General features: G+C 45.1%; 2 protein-coding genes across 2 annotated transcripts in view; one reads left to right on the top strand and one right to left on the bottom strand.

Moving 5' to 3' along the window:
• LOC131667066 (zinc finger CCCH domain-containing protein 18) overlaps window positions 1–22896 on the bottom strand; it is a 38332-nt gene extending 15436 nt beyond the window's left edge. The window contains exons 1-2 of the mRNA XM_058940253.1: window positions 22761–22896; window positions 17411–17714 (exon numbers count right to left, since the gene is read on the bottom strand). Of these exons, the coding sequence (XP_058796236.1) occupies window positions 17411–17692 (282 nt within the window). The 5' untranslated portion in view covers window positions 17693–17714; window positions 22761–22896. The remainder of the gene's footprint in view (window positions 1–17410; window positions 17715–22760) is intronic.
• On the top strand, window positions 2716–7562 carry LOC131667067 (hepatic triacylglycerol lipase). The gene is made up of 6 exons (XM_058940254.1): window positions 2716–2803; window positions 5233–5332; window positions 5409–5557; window positions 5920–6155; window positions 6240–6483; window positions 6591–7562. Exons 1-6 carry the CDS (start codon window positions 2749–2751, stop codon window positions 6818–6820), a joined length of 1014 nt encoding a protein of 337 aa, XP_058796237.1. The 5' UTR covers window positions 2716–2748; the 3' UTR covers window positions 6821–7562.
• Window positions 22897–23943: the final 1047 nt, after the last annotated feature.

Here is a 23943-nt window from a genome sequence, read left to right as displayed (position 1 = left end):
AAGGGTAAAGAAATTAACTTCGAGATAGCAGGGAGTAAAAAAAAAGTGTCGAAAAGTTAAGTATTATCTTGGCAATGAAATTCGACATATTTTATCCTCAGAAATTTCCACCTTTCTTTTTCACCGTTACAGGACCGTCGGTGAATTCAAGAGTGAGACGGAGACGGTAATCTCTAATTTACGTGACATGTCTTTTCGCGGGGCAGTGCCATTATGCAGATCCTCCTGTGCGCCAAAATTATCGTACGAACCCACGCACTTGCTTTTGTTTCGTTTCTCGTCTCGCGAGATGCCACGTTTGCCGAGGTGAATAATCATTCGCTCGCAAAATTCACTGCGGGACATGAATATTTACGTCCGCCGGTGTTTGCCGCTTTTGTTAGCGTAAAAATTGCTCGCGCGCGCCCGCAACTGTTCAAGCAGCTGGTAATTAAGGGAACCACCGACGAGATGCAACATTGTCAGTCTCCTGTTTGCAAATTTCTCAAAGAATAACTGTCGCGTTGCTACAGCGGCGTGAGTATGCACAAAGTTATAAAAAAAACACCGTAGCCGCAACAGTTCTTTTCACGCGAATTCCCTCGTGCATCCCAGCTTTTTCTGGAAAAAAAACCACGAGATCGAGCAATCGTTTTAACGAGCTACCAAAATTATCCAACTGATCAGAGCGATCGCTTGGCTGGTTAAAGCGATTGCTTGATTGCTCGTGTGCTTGCCGATTACACGAAAGTATCAAACGAGTTATAACGAGAGGGACAAACTTAAGCTCGGCATTACCGCAGGTAATCCAGTTCCGCGTCGCGTAATCCAGTGAGTCCAACTCTCTCTCTCTCTCTCTCTCTCTCTCTCTCTCTCTCTCTCTCTCTCTCTCTCTCTCTCTCTCTCTCTCTTTATCTGGACCCCACCTGTGCGCGGCGAAACTCCCGAGTGCGTGCGTGCGAAGGGGCAGTCATTACCGCGCGCAGCAGCAGCTCCTCCTTTCTCTCGCGACGCTCTCTTGCTCGCCCCACTTTTTCATCGTGCTCTCTTTCTATGCCCGGCCTTGATCGGTCAGTCGCTCGCTCGCGACCGATTCGCCTTGCGATGATTGATAAGAGGACGATCGAATATTTAACCGCAGAAAGGATGTTGAACTATTCTTGAGCAGTTCTTCACTTAGCCATACAAATGGTTTGGTCAGTGGGAGCTGTGGAGATAAGAAATGGATGACGATTGATGTTTGATTAGACGTTGCGTAAAAAAGCTGAGATATTTGAAGCTCGCTGAAAGAAATAGCTGTAAATTACGAGTTTACGATTACTTTACTACTTTGATGAGTGACGGATACGCTTGTCAACGATAGTGAAATCTCTATAGTTCACTCTCCTTGTCCAACTCGTGCGCATTTTCTACTATGCAAGTATCGTAAATTTTTTAGTTGTCATCAAAAGCCAATGAAAGCAGTCCAATTAGCTTCCATTTGGCGGATAATAGAAAAATTAAATTCAACGAAATGATCGATGGCTAATGCAACTGGAACGTCGTAGAACTCGGTGACAACGACCATCAAGTAATCTATATTACTAAATTCAACGAAATGATCGATGGCTAATGCAACTGGAACGTCGTAGAACTCGGTGACAACGACCATCAAGTAAGATTATATGAAACATCGATCTCGCACTGGATGGAAACGAAACAAAACAAAACAAAAAAAAATGTGCGACTTTCCTACGGCAAAACAGGTCTTGCCGGCTTTAGCACTAGGTCAAGCGATTCGCGCGGATAGCGCGTGCTGCAAACCGGACTCATTCATTAAATCCGTGCGCGCGCCCGAGTCCGCGCGCACACGTGCGTTTCCGCGATCGCGTCGCGCGCGCGTGGCCGCGTTTTCGCCGCGCCGGATAGAAATTGATACGATATGTTCTGCGCTCGAGCGCGAGAGTCCGTACGAATACGCGCGAATTAATCGCTCGTCGCCGCCGCGATTTCTCCGCTTAAGCCGAATGCCGGTTTACGCCGAGCGTAAAACGGCACCGCCGACGCTCGCTTTCTATATATCTTTTATACATGCAACGGGTGCGCGCTCTTCTGCTTCTTCTTTGGTTGCGTGAGCAGACTCATCGGGGAATTTACGTTTGCGGCTAAATGGCTCGTCGATGAGATTCCGTGGGCTTCTTTTGGAACGGGTCGACATTTCCGCGAGTATTTTCAATTTTTACGTAATTCATAGATCAACGCATCGACAACAGCAAAGGCAAGCCTAAAATTCCGAGCTTCAGACTGCGTTTACTAGTAATCGAACAGGAAATTCAAGATGCAACGATTCAAACGCACGTTAATCGCAGCCGAACGACTGTTCCATTTCAGCAAAATAAAGAATTTCCAATTACCATCTAGCGGCTGAAGTTAGAAGCTAATACCGTGAGATGCCGAGGAGCCCGGGAATCCACCGGAGCATACTACCCGACCAATTAAAACACTGGCGCGCAGCACAACAATCATACGTATGTTTACGCATCTCGATCATCTGGTCGTTTTTAACGTGCTTTCCCTTTCCGCGGATCGTTCTCGCGCGACTCTTTCGCGCCGTTGCCGCGTTTCTCTCCCCCCTCCCTTCATTTTTTCTTTTTTATTTTTCTTTTAATTTTCATTCGCCACTGCCAAGTGTAAGTGCAGTGGGAGAGCCGCGCGAGATCGAGATTACACCGGACGCAGTCGCCGCTTGAAACCTCGGTCGGACGGAGCTAGGCATGCCTGCTCGCCGACATGATACCCGGCTTCATCACGCCGCTACTCTGTCGGCTCTTTTTAATGTACAAAGGTAATGTTTCGATATTTCGGACCCTCGTTGCCGTGCAGTGATCTGTCCTTTATTGTTGTGAAGTGCCATTTGTCTTGCAGTCTTGTGTGCGTGCGATCGATTCCGGTGTCTTGAAAAAATTTGACAATTTCGTCTGTGACGAAACTAAGCGTTGCACGCGACATCCTTGAAACAAACAAGTGGTTCCCAAGTATGGTCTAAACAAGTGTGTGAAATCGATAGCATAAGCAGCTGCAATAATTATCCTCGGCCTACAATTGACGATTCAGTCAGTTCGTTGAGAAACGATGCGCGATCATCGTAATGCAGTTGCTTTGATATTTTCATTCTTTTCATTGAGCTACAATGATTTTTTTTTTATAAAGACATTTCTCAACGCTAAATACGGCGCAGAAGCTGTAAAATAATTTGCCGTGGGTAAAAACGTTATTAGTAACGCAACAAAAATCAAATCAATAAAAATCGCACCCGAGCGCCAATCTCATTGCCGTAAAATTTACGGCTCCGTTTCTTTTTTTCCCAAGTCAATTATAATACAACGACCCGGCTTAAATCACGGTACAATGCTCCTAACGTTAAACAAACTCTCAGTCTCGAGCGCACCTGCTCACCTAATTTCTTAATCGGATCGCGGCAGATCAGCAGAAAAGAAAACAGAACGCAGCAGCTTTCAACGCTTTCGACCAAGTCGACTGCGTTAAAGTGCGTATAGCTCGCGTGTGTCCGATCTCTCGGAGGGACGAGGAAAGAGTAAGACCGAGCGCTGTATTCGAAAGGGGTATCGGTTGACAAGAGTGCCGTAAAAACGAAAGCGACGAGATGCATTTTCGCGTGTGGCCGAATTTTTCAATGCCTTTCGTTATTTCGCGCGGCACATTCCCGCTCGCGCGAGAGAGAATCTGCAATTTAGCGTGCGTTCGACTTTAGTGTTTTCTTTTTTTTTTTTATTGAGCAGTATGCTGCCGAACGATTTCGTGCGACGTCAAGGTTGAATTACTAGCAAGCGAGTGTAATTATTTATTTGAAAAAATTGTTTCGCTGACTTAAGTGTCAATTTTATGATAAAGTTTCATAACGAAAACATCGGTACGCGAGATAATACAATCGCGACAGTAATAATTTTTATCTATTTTCTTCTTATCGCAGACTGCTTATGAGCATACCCAAGTAATACAAGAGAAATTAGCATTTTCTTAACAAACTCGTCTAGACTCCACTTATGCTCGGTGGAGATTCAATTGCAACTGCATATGTATGTCGAATCGTAACGCTATCAAATCGAAAGCACTAGAAAGTAATTTATTCGTTCGACTCAAAGCGAAATCATCTCACTTTCGATAATGAAGGCGTGTTAAACTGGCAAAAATTAATCGATTTGCCGGTTCTTGGTCAAGCGCTGGAGTATCTGGAGCGTGAAGCTGCACTTCTCTTGCGTTTTCTCATGCGATTTTTTCCTTTTGAGGAACAGCGAACATGATCGGTCATTATTATCAAGCGATTGAAATTACTTTTCGCAAAATGTTTGTCAATTTTATTGCTGTGTTATTTTTCACATTAAATGGATAAAAATCTAAAATACGCACAGAAAAAGAGACAGACAGCGAGAGAGAGAGAGAGATTATCAAAACATGTTGATTCAACATAAAACTAAATTAATTTGATATAAACTGGAAAAGGCGTTTATACCTTGGTAATAATGTAAAGTGATTTCGACTATGCGAAATAAATATTAAAGCCATCTAGCTTCACCTAGCGGCAAACAACTTCGACATATCTTCAATAACGTCGAGTCAAACGAAATTCCGAATCGCATACATTATTTCCAGCTCGATCTAGCTGTCGCGCAAATCCGGCCAATTAAAAAATTAACAAGGAACGTTAATCATCGAGCACTCGACCGTTATTTTCTTTAACGATCTCGTCTACAAATAACCGAGCATAAAAAGAAACTCCATTGTACGCCATAAAAATAAAAACGCGCTCTTCGCCGTAGTTCAACAGATTGAGCGATCAATCGCTCGACCTTTTTTTCACTTCTCGTATACTCACCGCAGAAATATGTGTCGCTGCTTATACGAGCGAGGCACGCGAGTTGCCGTGTCGCAAGTTCAATGCTGACTCGTTTTTTTTCCTCTCGCGAAGCCGGAACATGTCAATCGTCGAATGACGAGGTAAAAATAAGGACTATCGGACGCGAATATCTGCCGCGGATAATTAGCCGGAGAAACGTTTCGCTTCTATTTTCGTCGGCGAAAATGTAAAAAAAAAAAAAAAAAAAATCAAGTGAAAAAAAGAAAAAGAAGCGAGGAGACAATCGACATTGTTGCATATCGACTTTTCCTCTCGAGTAGAGAGCGCGCGACTGGCGTTCCGCTCGAGGTGTATTGCAGGCCGCGCATAAAGCCACGTTTTCTCGTTTTGCTCAACAGGCGACGCACCGGTGAACTTCGCGCTGTTCCCCTCGGGCACGTGCCTGCTGTGCTGCCCCGTCAATCTCGACCGCGACATACTTTACCAGCTGTACACCAGGTAAAATGCCTCTTGCCATTATGCGCACCGGAAATTACGGGCGGCGCACTTACCGCGCGGGATTCACGTGTCGCAGGCGAAACCCGACGATACCGCAAACCATACAGCCCGGCAACCCGTGCAGCCTTAGGAGAAGCAACTTCAACGCCAGCCATCCGACTGTCGTCTACATTCACGGGTACAGCGAGCGCTCGCCCGGCCTCAGCGGGACTACCGTCAGAAATGGTGAGTGTCATCGGCGTCGAGCGTGAGAACCGCGCGGCTTCGGTTCCGGCGAGTCAACGCTGTTTGATTTTGCTTTTCTTTTCTCGACGAACGTGCAATGCATCCGACCGCCACGAATACGAATGCGATAATCAACGCATTAAACGATTTCGGTCGATTAAATGTCGTGCTAACTCGAAACCTCCTAGAGTCGGAAAGAGACAAAATAATTTGGGAATATTTGATTACCCTTGAAAAACTAAGCACTTCCCAAAGCATGAAAGTCGCATTTTCACTCGAATTTCTCCCTCGACACGCATATAGCCCTCCAAAAAAGAGAACGTTCTCGCCCAAATCGCTAAATTCATTGTCTTGTCACGCAGCCTATCTGTTCCGTAACAACTTTAACGTCATCCTCGTGGACTGGAGTAAAATGGCTACGATGCCGTGGTACGTCAAAGCCGTGTGGAACACGAGAATCGTCGGACCTCACATCGCTCAAACGATGAGGTGGTTGGAGTCTCTCGGTGCGTTCGATTTGCGACGGCTGCACGTTGTTGGATTTAGTCTTGGCGCCGAAGTGGCTGGGTTCATGGGCAAAGCGCTGTTTCCTCAAAGGGTAATTCTCAAAAAAGATTGCCTTCTTTCGAGTCCATCGAAAAGAAGACGCGCATTCGAGATGAAAATGCATGCAACATCGCAGGTAGGTCGGATAACAGGATTAGACGCCGCGTATCCCCTGTACATGGACACGGGAATGGAGGGTCACCTGACAGCGAACGACGCCAACTTCGTCGACGTCATTCACACGGACGGCGGCAGACTTGGCTTCCCCGTGCCACTCGGCCACGCGGACTTTTATCCCAACGGCGGCCGAGGCCGTCAGCCTGGTTGCGATCTTCCCAACATTCTCATGATGGGCGTCAACAGTCTCCTCAATAGAATTAGTAAGTGCGATGCTTTGCTCGTTCGTCATCCGGCATGGGTTATCGACGTCCCATGCCCTTCGTATCATCGCCCTCGTGTATTTAATTCTCGAAATTGGCAATTTCAGTAACATGCAGTCACCAGCGCGCCTGGCGTTTCTACGCGGAATCAGTGACAAACCCATTGGGCTTCCCGGCGAGCCGCTGCCCCAAGTGGCGACCAGAAATGCGAACGCCCTGCCAGTGGCGACCCGAGACACTCATGGGCTACGCGGCAAATCCGCGTAGACGAGGACTCTTTTACTTGAGAACCAACGCGAATGCGCCTTTCGCGACGAACATTACCGGTTATTGTTGATTCGATGCATGAGTGTACTTGCATGTGAAAAAATTTAGTTAATTTATTCGTCTATAATTTAGCACGAACTTTCGCATTTTTTTTACTTTTGTATTGATTAAATTTTTTTCTTAATGTTACGAGTGATTCTTGTCGCTAAGTGTGGAATAGGACAATAGAACAATTCATTTTACAGTTGTCGTTGTGAAAAACCAAGTCAACTTTGGAAAAAAAAAATAGTTCTTCAATTATTAAAAACACATTCGTCCGCGCAAAGAAAATGTACAGATGTCAAATTCAATTTGCGAATTTCTATGAAAAGTTTGTTAACTTGAATGAAAAAAGAGACAAACATCACTTTACTAATATATCAATAAAACAGCCGTTACCATAATCATTTGAATGTGCTCGTATTAAAAAAATTACTCGACCGTTTCACGCCTAAAAGAAGATGAATCTCTTTGTTCGCGTCTTTTTCGCGAGAGAAAGTAGAGCGAAGTCAGTAGACACTTTCTACGTCAAACGGACGATGAAAATGTCGATTTGCAAAAAAAAAAAAAGAAGATCGACAGTGAATCTCCCAGCGGAGCTAAAAGAGTTTTGCTGATTCTTGTTGTCTGTAGAGAAACGTAGTTTGCGGAATGTAAAGATAGTGCAAGTTTGTAACTTTTATATCACGTGACTGAACGTTCGTTGTAACTATAGCGCTGGTGTTTCTTATTATAGAGAAGCAAACTTCTGCAATGATGCAACCGTGCGCTATCATCGATTTTCCACGCCGTTTCGCGTCATATTGTTGTACAAAAGAGAACGACTATAAACATCTTTTACCCCTAAAATTCTTTCATTCCTTTGCCTTTCACCAGGAACAAAATGCGGCCCTACTCTTTCGACCGACGAAATCTTACGTCACCAGCTTCGTGTCGCCCACGTGCGACTAAAAAGCTAGCGCGCGCGAACCGCGAGTCAAATCGCGAATATGTTTCTGTTTTTTTCTTATTCTTCTGCGGTGTATGCGATGAAAGATGCATTTTGAGATAGCGCGAGTAATTACTTCTGGTAGAGCTGCCTGAATCAGCTTTTGTTTGGTCGAAAAAAGTGGAATGCGAAATTCAATTGGCAAAGACTTTTTTTTCTCAACCTAGCCGTTAATGAATAAAATAAAATATCCCCGAGCTTTTTATTGCTGCATTAGCGCGATTACGAATTGTTGGGGATTTCAATTCAAACTCGCTAGAACGCTCTCCGATTACTTCATTAATTTTTCATTATTACATTAAGACATTAAAAAACTGGCACAAGTTATTTTCTTTTAATGAAATGAAATCCAATTCGCGAAAAGCCTCCGGCACGTGCATACGTATTTCTTTACGACATGTGTGTGGAAACGAGAACTTTACGTGTCGTCAAAAAAAAAAAATGCACGACTAAAATGTTGATTCTCGTGAATCCGAAAAATTGATTTTTTTTTATGTACATTCACGAACGTATACAAGAAAATCTAGTATATTTGGTGAGGACGGTGAGAACCGGAGTGCTCTTTTCCATTAGACTATATGCTGCGACGTTATTCTATAAATATTTTTTTATTGTATCCTACGTGTCTTATATTTCGCAAAAAAGTATGACTTGAATTAAAATAAAATATTTCAATCGAAGTAGTAGGCAAAGGCAAGTATCGATCGTTTACGAATAAATTTCTCATGAGAAATTCTTTTTAGACGCGCGTTATTCTTGGATGCCGTACGAGCTTCGTTATTTCATAGAGCTTTTGTTGAAATATTAGACCATATTGCTTTATGGCAATAATTCTGAGGTATTAAATTAGTGGCTATATATTTTTTGAATATTATTTTGTGCATAGAGTAAAAGCTGATTTAATTCATTTTGCTAGTGAGAAACGACAAAAGAATAGATAATATAAGACATTCGCAGGCTTTATTCATTAAATTAAAAACGATATATTATTGTGGATAAATAGAGTGCCCGTGGATTAACCCATAAATACCGGTATATCGGTTACTGAGTTTATAGTCTATTAAAAGCTTCTCCATTACTCAGCTAATCAATGCTGGCTATTCATAGTTTTTAAACCTACTTGAATGAAACCTTTATTTTTTTGACAATTTAAAACGAATCTGCGATAAATCGATCCCTGAAAATTGAAAATTGCAAAATGAATTGAAGAACTTAAAATAAAAAGTAATCAAATCTATAAAACAGAGTCGTAAATCCATCTAAGAGAGGACACAGCAACTAATTTAGAAATTTTATTCGATTTTATACGCTAAAATTTCTCTTTTATCAACGCAGAAGTTGATGTATAACATGGACATACATTCAACATCATTTTGATATTCTACTGAGGTAAATGTAAGATATTTGGTCATCAAGAGTTCTTACTGAGTTACAGCTCTGACAGTTACTCAGTGCCCTACCGAACAACTGCATTATTCCAAAGAGTTCCTCTATTTTCAAAAATTAAAAATATATCTCTTGCATCGACTATGAATCTTAGCGAAGCGAGAAATGGAATTATCGAAAGAGATAGAAAAGAGCGATTGTCGTGTATGCACGTGAAAACCGCCACGAGCAGATAGACTAAAATGCCTCGATGCAACTTTTTTCCTCCATTGTTCGTGCTCTCCGTATATCCATCGCGTGCTTTGTGTTTTTTTTTTACTTTCTCCGGAGAACTGCATTGTCCGGATGTTTATTCGCGATTAAACGCAATCGGGGCGGTGGAGTATTGTTCTCCGTTACTCTACGGTAGGGCGGACGGCTTTTAGGATTCCGCGTCAAGTACCGCGACAGTGCTTTTCTACCGACGGATAGTTGCTGAACCACATTTTTTTCCGGAAGCGGCGCGTGAGATGCGGGCAATTTCAATCGTAACGCGAATACAGAATCACCATGCCAACGTGACTTTCGTTTTAGTTTTCGAATTTCGATCGCAGCCCCGTGGGAAAAAAACTAATTCCAATCTAAATACCCACGGATGCGAAAAGAAACCAGCCCCATCGCCACGCAAAACTTTTCCCGTTGCTCGTCCCTCCTCCCTCCCTCTCTCTCTCTCTCTCTCTCTCTTTCTCGGATCCGATTAATATTCTCGGCGCGCGAATGCTAATGCGATTTTTTCCCATTCCTATCTCGTCGACGATCTCTCTCCAACTTTTCTTCCGCACTGTCGAAGAAAATACACCGAGCCATCGCGGCGATATCCGAGATTGATGGTTATCTCATGTCCTTTCGAAACCCAAACGTTGTGTATGAAGCACGCACGTCGATCGTTACGAGAAGTCGAGAATAAGCGTTGTTATTGCGCGGCTATAAAAATATCGATCGCGATGTGCAAGCAAGCCATACACGCATTCCCGGGCTCGATCCATCGCTTAGCTTCGATTTCTCATCGCGACCAATTCGCTCAATGATACGCGCGACACTCGGGCTCGCGTCGTTTTTCTTCCGGGCGAACACCTATCGCCTAATCGCCTCGAACAATCCGCAAGTCAGCGCGAGGGTGCGATAGGTATCGAGTGCGAGTCTAGTCTGACGTTAATACAGCCATTTGCATTTGGCTTGCCAGGCCGATAAGGCATAGCCGCTACGCACGCGATATCGTCTTTGACAAACGAGCAGCGATGCGCCACTTACTAAATTATCGTCGAGAATTTGTATATCGTCGCGATCGCAAATTAAAAGCACCGTCGAGTGTTTCGAGTGTTTTTTTCTTCCTTTCTTTCTTTTTATTTTTGTGCCTCTAATTTCGATCTGTCCGAGAAAGCATAAGTCGATGCGTTTACGTAAGAGCCGTTGCGACGTAGAAGAACAAGAAGAAGGGAGAAAAAGAAGGCATAGAAAATATAGAACAGAGTGCGATGGTCAGTCAACTCGTGGAACTCGTCAAACATTCATGCGCTCGTGTGTGTCGATGATCGATCAAGACCGGCAGAGCATATAACTTATATGCGCCGCTTCACTTTTTTTTCCGTTCGTGATTACTAAACTAAAGTTGACCCTTCGCTCGACGCTCGCGAAATCTATTTATACGCGAAAGTCTGTTTGATTCGTTCCTCCTCTCTATTCGTCTGACCTTTTTCCTCTTTTTCTTATCAAGATGAAAAATGGAAATTAATCAAAGATTTTTTTCAAGTTTTTACCTTTAGTCAAAAAAAATGTCAGCTTAGACACAAAAAAAATAGTCATAGAAAAACAGAGAATTTTCATATACAGGAAAGAATAGTTTTTCAAAAGACAGCATCACCATCTAGTGTCCATCTGTGAAAAACCAGCAAGAACTAGTTAGAAAATATCGCAAGTACATCTAAATCTAATAACAATGACAATTGAAAATATTGCCGTCCGACATTCGAATAAGATATAATGAATAATAAAACCCACCCACTAATCCAGGCGCAACGTAAGTCAGACCTGCCAACAGCGACTACTGCAAAGAAAGAACGGAGCGAGTTAATCAAAGACGACAAGCGAACGGAACAGCAGCGAGCGCAAAAACAGATTATCACCGGAGGCATCCATAACCGTTATAAATGAGGAGCTGCATCGCGCTCGATAAACGGACTGCGAGAGTGCCGCGTCCCAGCCTGCGCATTTCCGTCGAGCGGTCCGTTTGTTATACCTCCGGTCGCCAGAACTGCTTGCCCGCCTGCGTCTCCGAGCGATGCCGAACGAGGCCGGCGATCGGCGGTCAGGGGAGAGCACGCGACTCGCGCGACGCGGAGCGTTTCTTTCTCGACGGGCGTTCGCGACTTCGGCCATAATTGCACGTTACGCCTAATTGCCGAGCGACGCCCGCGGCGTAATTGCGACGAGCGATAAATCGCGCCGGCGGCGGCGCAAGGACAATGGGCTGCGCCGGCGAGAAACTTTTAGCGCTCGCATATTATCACAAAACGACGCGCTGCATTATTAAAGCCAGCCGTGGACTGGCGGACGGGAGAAGACGATCGATCGGCCAGGAGCGGAGTGCACACCTCTACGTGTGTGACGACCACGACGACGACGACGCTGAATGGCGATCGATCGCCGCGCGGCAGACGTTCTCTCTCTCTCTCTCTCCCTCGCCATGTGCGCTCCTTGCGTTGTTTTCTTTTTTGCGCGCCTGGAGGAGCGCGAGAGATTTTGCGACGAACGGCGAGCATCGCGAAAGGCATCACGGAATCTCGAGTGCCGTTTTCATTTGTTCCTTTTGCTGCTTATTTCTCACTAGATTGAAGAATCAACAACGCGACAATTCGAAGAATGGCGCGAAAATAAACGTCGTGGTTCGCACGCACGACTATCGAGCGTCAGTGCGCACGTACGTTTATTACCTACCGTGGAGTGTCTGACGTCAGTGTTTACCACTTTGACACGCGCTCAGCGTGTGTAATTATCGGGTTTATCTAGATGAAAAAACAGGAAACGAAGGTACCGCATTAATAGATCGTTCTTCTTTTCTGTTTGTCAACTTGAGGCGGTCTTGTATACGGCCGACCGAACGCCGACCCTTTTCACTGTATGTGTGTTAGGATCGTCAGTTAAGAGTGTAATTGGTGGAAATGGATGAGTGCTCTTACCGCCTCTCTGTCGGAGAGGCGTTCTAGTGAATTTAATTACGCGTCTATATTTCAACGCGATATTTCCAGCCTTGAAATATATACGCGGCAACAGCGATACAAAATACTATACTACGGCATCGTATCGCGTTTCAAGTCGCATCAATGTCGATCAATCGCACAAACGTGCACGCGTCTTCGTACGCCATACCGAATTGACGCTTCTCCTTCGCCGGAGAAATTTTTCGCGTCGGCGTAAATTTGCCCGCTGCGGTCGTGTACGCGCTGCCCAGGCATTTTTCATGCATTCCGAGGCGGCGCGCGCGGAAAAATGGCTTGCCGAGCCGATAAAGAATGCGGCTCCGGGGGCGTTTTGTCGCGCAAATCGCTCGCTACACTTTTATCGCGTCATGAATTATGCGAGCTCTCCATTTCCGAAGCCTGGAATATTTATCAGCTTGCGCGGCGAGCGACGTTTCTCACGGCTCCGAATAGATCGAACGGAAAGCCAGTTGGCGAGCTCTCAAGGTTCTCGCCGCGACATCTTCGCGTCGGCGAGCGAGAAGAAGCAGATTGCGATCCCTGGCTCAATTGGCTCTACCGCGGACCGAAGCGTCCGGGTGCTCGTGTTTCACCTCCCCGCAGCTGCGTAGTAGTTTACACCGATCGGTGGCAGCCTCAACGGACCTCGTATTCATCTCGTCCTCGTTCGCAAACAAACAGAATCTCGAGGGCCACGCCGCGCTGCTTTTAAGACTAACAACCGCGAGACTCTATGCGCCGTGCAAGCATAGCTTCTGGGATTGTTTTTTTGGATTTGATCGTCGAGTACAATTTCTGTTATTTTTTATTTTAATTTTGGAATATTTTTTATTTATTCCATCAAAAATAGATATTACTGACGTTCTTTTTTACAGAAAAAACAAAATTTTTTATCGTCAGATTTTTCATTTGTTAACATTGAAAAAGAAGTTAGCAGTTACAATGTATTTTGCTTATATTGAGTAAACAAAATGGGTTAAGCACTTACTTGTAAAGAGAGATTTCCAAAACGGACCCGAAATGTCAATAAAAGAATTTCGAATTGATTTCAGTAAATTTCCATTTATACAATACTTAATCCATTTTACTTGAAGTAATTAGTTCAAATCATGTTATTCAACAGTATAACAGTATCACAATGCGACTATAGATAATTTCATGTAAGAACAATGCCGTCATGCTATAATGAATGCTGACTACAATCTACCTAGAGATTTTAATAGTAACTAAAAGCAAATCGACAAATAAACATTAGAAGTTCATCAAAGTATTTTAATATCATAAAAACATTTGAATACAATTTTCCTTCGAAAGAGTTACTATTGAAAATATTTAATGAATCATGAGACACATGAATCAATAAAAAATAGGAGTTCCCGCGAAACCTTCCAAGAAATATATAGAAGAAAAAAAAGATTGTAATACTCAAGCAATCATACATACTACGGGTTCATTTCAGATTCAGCAAAACAAACCGAGTGGAATAAAAAGAATACGAAGAATGTACCACCACCGCACGAATAAAAATGAAAGAAGAGGAAGCACGAGGATGGATGGATATCGAAAGGCATGGGCGTGACACGACCGAGCCATTCGACGAGGAGGGTGAACCCCTGAGGCAGCTTATTAAATTTGCCAAGCGGATTTCGCCGAAAGCCAGGGCGGGGCACAAGGAAAAAATAGGCTAATTGGATTTTTCGTCCTGTCTCTGCCGCGCGGCGCGTCAACTATCGGCGCTGAAATGCCAATCGGAGCCGTTGATTTGCTTTCTGCGCATCTTGCTTGTGCGTATTTTTGGTGTCTAATGAAAGTCGAGCACGGCGCTAATGAAATTGAAAGATAATCACAACTTTATTTCGACACGATTAGGCTTCCGTCAATACGCAAATTACCATGTCTCGTCAAATGATAATCTAATCCGATAAAGTATTAACAGTCGTACGTCCATATCCGGTAAATCTAAAAATAATAACATGCTAATCAAAAAATCTTTGTCAATTGGATAGCCGTGGGCATGGGTAATTAATGGGCAGCTTTTAAACAGCAAAGGATAAGGGATGAAGTTCGTGTTTTTTTATTTATTTTTTTTTTGCAAGAGAAATGCTTTACTCACGCTAGACAACTGTTACGAAGTGGTATGTCTATCACACGAAAAAGCCACTAGAATCTTCGATAACATGCTCAATAATTCAAGCCAGAGGAAAAAACAGGTGTCGCGCACTCTCGTTGTCTAGTCGATCAATCGGACAGCTTGAATGGTAAAAGCAATTTCTTTTGGTTACGTCTCGACCTGCGATTGCTATCGAAATATGGTTATAGCTTTTTGGGGATCGCGCTCGTAGAATATCAAGTTTAGTAGAGTAATATTTATTTTCTTCTTTTGTACCGTGTAAATCAGATAATTTTTCTTTTCCACGTGTTCGTAATGGTGCTGCACGTAGTATGATATGTAAACATGTAGGAAAGTAAATCAGACTCTCAAATATATGTTGCATATTCACTTTGTCAAAATTGATATAGTGGTAAAATACCGGAGGCACAGTTTGTCAAGTAAAGAGCAACTTTCACCGATATTCATCTAGTGACGAAAAACTGAAGTGAGCTCCAAATATGAACGTTATACTCATACTTGCGTAATGCATTTTCGCCCAACGATAACAATAGTATAATATATAATAAAAAAATTACTTTTTTAGTATCGCAATTCAGCAACGATACAAAAACTTCATAATTTTCTAAAGCAAATCTTATCTAAAGCTCGCAGCCATTAAGTAATCATCACGATCGAGGTATATCAGTCTTCGATCGCGGCTATCCGCGCAAAGAATCAGAAGAGAGCCGCTTGAAAAACACGATTATTTTTGTTTCGCGGCACCCGAAACCGCGAGAGGGTCCTTCACTTTTAACGAGACTTCGATGTTTATCTTTGCTCGGCGGGATACTCGACGACGAGAAGCAAAGACGCGGTCTGCGAGCTTAATTTCGTTATCGCGCGGCAATTTCGGTTTTCGCGCACCGGGGCCAATTTGTCGCGACACCGCGCAAAAAGATAACACACTATGTTTATTAACGCGTTCGTCGAGACAGATGGATCGACTTCACCATCTAAAGCCCCCAAGGTCACCCTGTACCTATATACGTTCAAGGTCTGACAGTGAGTTTGCCATTTCTTTTTGGCTTCGGTTTGGAGCGAATCGATACACACGAAAGAGTGTCGCTATCCAAAACACATTGTTATTCGTAATGGTAAATTATCGCGCTTAAAAGCAGCTGGCGCATCCCGATATAATCGACTCACGCCGCCCGTTCTTTCGTTTGAACTCCGCTCGATCTACATTTTGACGTTCCTTTGTTAGCGCGAGTTTACATAAGCGCTCAAATAACGCGTTTGACTGGATGTCAGCCGCGCGTGCAGTTTCGAATTTGACGCTTGGATAATGGATACGTCGCTTTCAGTCTCATCTCGTTAGACAGAATCGAAGGGAGCAACCAATAACGCTTCTCGCGTTTCGCTTCCGGAAAGGGTGAACCATCATCCGGCTGCATTAATCGCTCGTTCGAAACTCAATTCTCCACTCCGTTGGGCTTGACGTACCGAGACGTTGATGCGCGTTTACCGGCAGCTTTGACATTAAAGCTCAAAGCAAGGCGAATCTCGCCTCGCAAAAAATCAATCCGCGCACGCGTGAGATGCGGTAGTTTGCATAATAGGCGCGCTGCGCTGCGTTTGGAAGGTGACATTGGCCAGCCTCCAGGGCACCTCGCCAAACATCCTCGAGCTCCGACGTGTGGCTCCGCGTGCATCTCTTACGTAAGATAGTTTCGTAATAATTGAGTCGGGGGACGCTACATCGCTTGCGAGGGAAATTCGGCAGGGAAGGAAAAAGCTTCTACCTCGTTTGTTTTCTCCCTCGCTTTATCGTCCGACCCGCACGCGAGCACTAACTGAGAGAAGCATTTCTCACCTGTCCTTCTTTTTTCCTCAAGGTCGTCAGAGATTCTTTCTCGTCTCTAGTTCTCTTTTGTTGGATGGGATATATCTGTAATGTCTTAGATTTGTCTGTCTTTTGATACTGGATTTGAGGATAATAGCAACGAAATGTTGAAATTAAGACGAGAAGTTTCACCGTTTTCCTCAGTAAATTTATCACACTCGTCAGTTTCAAGAAGACGAATGAAGAATTTCGATATTTTAAATTGATCATTTCAACGACTTTCAATTGTTACTTCAAATTACATTTTTCAAGTATTTTATTGACATTATAATATTTATTATTGTTATAATTATTAACAAAATGTGCTATTTTAATAACTGTGAAAATCATAAAAAATCATTAATGGTCACGCTAGTCAATTGATCATGAAAATAATATTGCATGATAATAGAACACATTATATGAGGCTGAAAGTAGCAAACCTTAAAGGGTATATTTCCGAAGGCAATCCACCTAGTAGCAATCACTAGCAACTAATGACAGACAATTCACTCGCAACTTGTTATTACATGAAATAGTACATTATGATACAAGTGCCGGAAAGTAGATTCTCGTCTCGTGTGACTTTTACGTCCGAGCGAAGCGAGAATCTCTTTTTCGAACATGTGTCATATAGTATTTTTCGATACGACGTATGAAAAGTTTGTTTTCGAACGCACGTTTTTGGCCGAATATGCGAAAAATACGTGCTTTCCGTACAGAGCGTTCAAAAAATAATATTTTCACCCTTGAAAAGTTTTAGCACAAGAATGAATTTTATAAAAGAAGTACACAGAAGAAAAACCAATACATCACATTTATTACAATCACTAACGTCCTTCTCGAAAGATTGAGAACTGTTTGAATATTTCGTTTCAATAAGCCCAAAATATTGAGATTTTTCTTTTCGCAACTGGCTATTTCTTACGCGAAAAAAATCATTCTACGTCATCAATAAGTTTCCGCACGCATACGGCTGATTATATAGCTTTATAAGCAAAACTTGACATACAGTTCAAGGAAATAATGTTACTCACGATTTTGTGATGAAGATGCTGCAGCTCTCTTTCGGTAACGCGTCTCCTCGACGCTTCACGTTGCTCGCGTCTATATTGGCTGTACTTGTAGAATAGGTACATGCCTGGTAGCGCGAGTACGACGAAAGGCTTCATGAGGCCGTTTCTCGATGAGCCGCGACGATTAGGTTCAGGTGGTTCGTCAAGGCCGTCATCCTCGTCTCTTATTATCGGTGCGTCGGCTATCGCTGGCTCAGGCGGCGCAGCTGCCGCTGATGCCGCTGCTGCCGCTGCGGCTGGCATTTTTGTCTTTTCTCAACTGAACCTATCGAATCGAAAAATATATTTTTAATTATGCGACGATGCATTCTTTTTTAACAACGTTGATGTGTGAGAGTTCTAGTTTTCGAAGCGTGGCCAAGTTTGTTCGGGTTAAAAGACACTTTAATTGTGCCAGTTCATTAGGCTGGCGAAAATCCAACTTCTTTTTCGTTCAAGTTTTCGCGAAGAAACGCATAATTTTTCAACAATGGCTATTATCAGCAATGTCGAGGTTTTTCGCGCATGCAAGAAGAGCGATAACTAGAAAAAGACAAATAGTCAGTCGACACTCGGTATTTTATTAGTCGCGGGAGCAAACTTTCGACTGGCAACACGACTATTATCCATCGAATTAGGTATCCCAATAAAATCCGCTTGGAAAAGAGAAAAGAGAGACGGGGTGTCGCGACTGCAGTCTCAAGTCGAAAGCCAAAACACCGCACTCCGATCGATGTAACTCTGGCATCGAGAGCTGCAAAAAGAGTCGAGAAGCTAAATAAATCAAGCGCGAGTAGGTATACCACGAACAAGCGCGCGTACGTACACACACGTCCACGATATCTTATCTCGAGGCGGGGAGCGGGAAGCCGAATGGAGATGCGACTACAGTTTTGCGTCCGACCGCTCGCCGACTCGTTCCACTGCCGCGCGTATCGACGATCGATCACGCGGCTTCGCCTGTGGGCTCTTCGTGCGCTGACTCATTCGCAACTCTCTCCTCCGTCGAGTTTCGCGGATCGCGCGCAGTTTTCGAGCAGTGACTTCATCGCAAGTCCAAGCTCGCCCGCCTTCTCGAACGTTCTGCTGCCAGCTCGTTAATTCAAAGATGCTCATCTGCAGTACGAATATTTTCAGTGGCCAATGAATTAACCCACTGACGTCAATGTTTTCGAAAAATCGAGCAAAGTAGCCAAATCCAATTCTCGTTCGATGCAAACAAATCCGCTCGAAAGAAACGGACCAGTTATGCTACACTTCGATTGTAGCTTTACGTAACAAGCTTACGAGTCGCTTTCTCTCTGTTCTTCTTCTCATTAGTATATATATATATATATATATATATATATAAGGATGGACGTCGCTAGCAACACTGAGGCGTTGCGCAAGTCGTCTCTGCGTCCCCGAGATTGCGCCCGATTCTCATGCAAATAACGCTGAAACAAAATTAAAGCTGACGGAGCCCGAGTCTCCGTCTCTTGCTCGCGCGGAGCGCTCGAGAAATTCCATAAACCCTTTCTTTCGAGTTTCGAGGGGAACGACTGGGAAGTGTCGTGCTTTCTGCTGCTCGGTGATTAATTGGACGAGCGACCGAAGCCAAGCTAACGAGCGATCGGTCGGCCCGCCGGCCAAAGCTCTTCGCCCGAGGAAAGAGAGGGAAAACCGTCACGACGGTCGAAAGAGCGGCCGCTTTGACAATCAAACAGCCGCGCGCGGACGAGCGGCGACCAATTGAAGTTCGTTGCACCGCAAAATCTATATTTAGCCCCGTCTGGCCTATTCTTAACCGGCCGGCTTCGCGCTCTAGAAATACACATGTGGCTGTATAGTCGCGTGGCCGCGCGAGCGAGGAGGGAGGGTGGCCGGTGCTCGAGCGCGCTTGGCGATATCGCGTGCACGAGAGGCGGAGCGCAGCGCCTCTTGTGTTCATGGGGAGCGAGAGCTTGCGATTTCGCGAATCCCGCGACTGACGTCGGATCTCAGCCGGGCAGGTCAGGTTCGACGGCGAGCTTCGAATTTCCGCGTTGACTGCGAGAAATTATCCAACTGGCTATTGTAAGCTGATCCGAATATGCGTTCGTGCGGCTCCATTGTTTCGGGGAGTCACCTGCACCACGCTCCGTGAGTCAACGATAGCCAATGTTGAACTTTCAGAGTTCACTTGCTACTTTGCGTTCGCGTGACCCAGTAGTTTTTATCATTACAAATTTTACCTAGGTAACAAGAGTACCGTTATTGTAATGAGTATACGAACCATTGTTGATATAAAAGAAACCAAAGTTAATTTCATTTTTGTATCGATCGCACGTTTGCATTTTAATGGTTTCTCTTGGAAACGTGAACCGATTTAGCCAAACCATCTGCTAATATTAGTTGACGAAAGTACGTTAATACAAATATTTTCACCTTTTCAACTGTAACATTATAAAGCTCATCAAAGATGGTATCTCGTGCAACGGGCCGAAGCTTTCATAAGAAACGATAATTTAACGATTGCTACACTTTACGATTTTACGCGAATTTAGAGATTCGACCGCGCGGCGTATGATGAAAATTTATTGGCACGCGAGCAGCGATAAACCAAACGAGTTTCAACGGCGTTGGATCTGTGAGCAATCACGACAATGGAAAAACAAAATGGACAACTGAAGAAAAGTTCCGCGGGACTGCGTATTCGAAATTCTTCCACGGTTCGCCATGTGACTTCGGGAGAGCATTTGATCGAGGTCAGAAATTGATCGCGCGCAGTGGTGATGCTTTGTGCGGGGAACGGTATTTAGCGCGAAAATTCATGCGAGCGACGATACCAGGCAGCGCGGAGCAAGGCTGATTATCAATCGGGCGCTCGTCGAGCACTCGCAGCAGCATACGAAATTCCGCGTCGTGTCGAGCGCGAATAATCCCAGCGATCGCCGCTGGCCGTTCGACTTGTGTACTCGTAAATTTTTCACGCGTCCTCCCTTCATTGGTGCGACGACGATAACGTAACAGAACATGTTGTTTTTCGCTCGCGCGCGATGGCCTCGATAGGCTGTATACCAGACCTATTACTCCTAATCGGCGAGATTTAAAACGCGGTAAAAATAGACGCGTGCGACTTTTAGCCTTCGCTTGTCCGCGCCCTTACTCTCAACGTGTCCGTGAATTTTCGCGGCCGAAGGGAAGGTTTTCTTTCGCTTGCGAGGAGATGGGCTTGTGCTCGAGTAGATGATTGAGGAACGATTAGCGGCGAAGCGTAATTTTCAGGAGTTTATAAATGGCTTTCAACTTCTTCTCTTCGAGGATTGACAGGTTTGCCATAGAGCGGACGTGATTGGCGCCGATGGTGAAATACTTTTGGAAAGAATTTCGATTCTCGGCGTTATTCGACGATGATTCAAGATCACGAACGAACAATCGTAGCAAACGAAAATGACAAATCGCGAAGTATCATCCCCATTACGTATATACGCCGCGGCGAAAGAAAAATGCAGCCGCGAGCGTGCGTCTAGTTTCACAAGTCTATTCGCACTATAGCAACTATAAGATCTCTTATCCTTCACATATATCCCCATCGATTCAGTCAATCAATTGGCTTAATATAGTTTCCGATCCCACACACCGGTGGATATCCCGTCTTGCCGCCTTGACACGTCGACGAAGGACGTGCAAATTTCGCGTGTGCGCTAAGAAAACTTTCACTTAAAAAAAATGAAAAAAAAAAAAAAAAAAATCAGCCGCGTGCGACAGGACAATTACTTAGGCTCTCCTTTTCTACTGACGTCAGGTGCCATGCTACGCGGTATTCAATCTGCTCGAGTATATCGCGGCATATCGAGTGCTATTGTTTATTGGCGTGTGCTGGATGTGCCTCTGAAGCTTAAAATAGAATCACGTGATTTTTTTTTCTCAGGCAACGGTTATGTATGTTGCCAGAAGTTCGTTCGCGGTGACGTTTCGTGCGAAGATTTGCTGCTTTCTTTTTATCGCGGAAGGCACTTTCGAACAGGGCCAATTCACACACCGAGGGGCTGAAATGAAATGCCATTTGAATGTTTGAACAGAAAGTCTAACTTTGCGGGATGGAAAACATTTGCGGTTCTTGAGAATGAATACGATTAGCTGCGAGGCGGAGCAGCTTATCTCACGAAACCAATCGTCGCGAATGCAATGGCAACGCATAAACTCACGAGAGTGCCGAGTTATTTCTCGCAAAAAAGAAAATATCGCGGCAATTATGAACCTTCATCCTGTCTATGTACGTGCGTAATTGTCAAAATCTGCCCCAGTGGCGTGGAAATAACCAAGTGGCCTTTGACGTCGTTTGACAAGAGCGGGGCGCATCTCGCCGACGCATTAATTTTATCCTTTCCACCCGAAAAAATTTAATTAAAATCCCTCGTCCGAGGGCGCTTACGGGATTTTCTTCTGTTTCCGCAAGCGTGCACCTGTGAACGCGCGGCGTCGAAAAGACGATGACGACGTCGACAACAAAGCGCCGAGGATAATTGCAACGCTTCCGCGTACAAAGAGAGTGAGAGTGCATTTTCATTATCGACTGCTCGAGATGATGCGAGCTTTGTCGCGAGGTCGAGCCACTCGCATAGATTAGACCGACGCGGGATGTTGTTTTCTTTTTCCAAGATGCACACCACGTGCGAGAACGATGATGGATGACGCGTATTTTTTTTTTTTTTCATCCCTTTCCACTTCGATTATTCGCACTTTTTTCGTCACCGTGGCCCTCGAATCGGCCTTTCTCTGCTCACCACAATAGCCTCTTCCTTGTTCGCAATTCGGTGCGTGCGTTTGTCCAGTCTTTCACGGTAAATTAGCTGCGACTGTGACGCAGCGTGTTTTCTTTGTCTACTCGCGGAAGCTCGTTATCACGCGATGTATCCCCTCCTTTTCCGGATACCCGCGCGGTTCGCGTTCGTTCTTCGTAGCGCGTTCGATTCAACGAAGATTTTCGACTCGACAGTGTCCGCAGAGGAAATCACTTCCGCGACACGAGATCCGATGCCTTTAGCCGAAGACTCGAAATCGTAGCAGGGGCATGATTGCGTCAATAATTTGCACTCGCCATCGCCGCGTTTTTGCAATGTTTTCATTGATGAACTCGAGAACGAAGGTGACTTGTCGCGAGTGTTATTCGAACGTAGCCTTTGTACCGTGGTCGAGCTACGATGGCCGAGTCGCGACGAACTGGACTCCGCGAAAAAAAAGCGAAGATAACGCGAAGAACAAAGCCACGAACAGAACTACGACTAGCAATAGTCAGCGCAGCGACGCCTCAACTTGTCAACCATTCCCCGGTCGCGGACCAACGGCAATAGACATTAAGAGAACTCACGGTGTAGCGGAGCGGCCGCAGATTGCAGACGTAGCAGTGGCAGCACACAACAATGGGAAGGACGAAAGAAAAGAAAAAAAGGCAGAGTGCGGGAGAAGAGCGAGAGCGCGGGCAGTCGTGCCGGCGTGGTGGCCGGGCAGCCACTGATGCCCACGGGTGGGAGCGGAGAGCGAGTGAAGACCGGTGCGAGGGAGAACGAAAGCTCTCCCTGTGGGAGGGGGGGGGGGGCGCACGCGGCGGTGGCGGCGGCGCCCAATCGATAAGCCAGAACGCCAAGCACGACTCCGGCGGCAGAGTAGGGGCGGCCTTACTATCGCGAGGGAGGCCAGGCGCAACGGGGGAGGAAAAAAAATGAAATTCCTCTCTTCGAAGAGGTGAGCGATTGAGCGAAAGGAGGGTGGGATGTAGGGGGGAGGGCTGATCAGAGGGGCGGATTTTTCGTGAGAAGTTCTTTGTGCTGCAGATCGAAAGGGACGCCGAGGCTTGGAAGAGGCGATCGATCGTAGTACACGTTGCGTTTCGCGCGAGCTTTCGATACGACGTCCTGGGGTATCGTTCCCAAAGTCAGCCGTCGGATAGCTTTACGATCTACGACGCGTGCATTGGGATTCGATCGTTATCTCTCGGCCGCTCGACTCGGTCGAAGAGAAATCGTTTACAAGCGCAAGCCAGCCGAGAATTTCACGTGATCCGGCGGCCGAAGCGTCTATATAAGCGCATCGCGTGTAACAAATTTCCGCGAGAGGCCTGCCCGGCGCAAAACGCCGATCGCCCTTTAAAGAACAGGGTAACGAGGCAAATATCCCAGAGGCAAAGTACAGCGTAAATCTTGACAGGCATGAAAGAGGCATCGTCGAAGGCAACTTTTCCCGAGCTCATGAAATAGGCAAAAGAGTAAAGGGAGCCAATGTTCGCGGCGTCGGCTTTCCAAGCTTGAAATATATTGGCCTTTTACTCTCGCGCTGCTGTATGCCTGTACTTTACGCGTCTACCTGCCCTCTCCGAGGCATTTCCTTTTCTTAATTTATGCACGCAGTGACAGGCGGCGTAGGCGGGCGCGTAACGAAACTAGACAAATTCTTTGGCACGCTCGCGCGACAAATGTGAGTGAGAACGGTTTTTCTTTCTCCGTTGGCGATCGGCGATTTTGGTGATCGCTCCCGGGCGAAATTCTCGCCGCAGA

The sequence above is a fragment of the Phymastichus coffea genome, unplaced genomic scaffold, assembly GCF_024137745.1.
Source record: "Phymastichus coffea isolate CEN01 unplaced genomic scaffold, Cenicafe_Pcof_1.1 PCOF00062, whole genome shotgun sequence".
Classification (NCBI taxonomy): Eukaryota; Metazoa; Arthropoda; class Insecta; order Hymenoptera; family Eulophidae; genus Phymastichus; species Phymastichus coffea.
The sequence above is the reverse complement of the archived record's forward strand: the minus strand, read 5'-3'. Positions and strand labels throughout refer to the sequence as shown.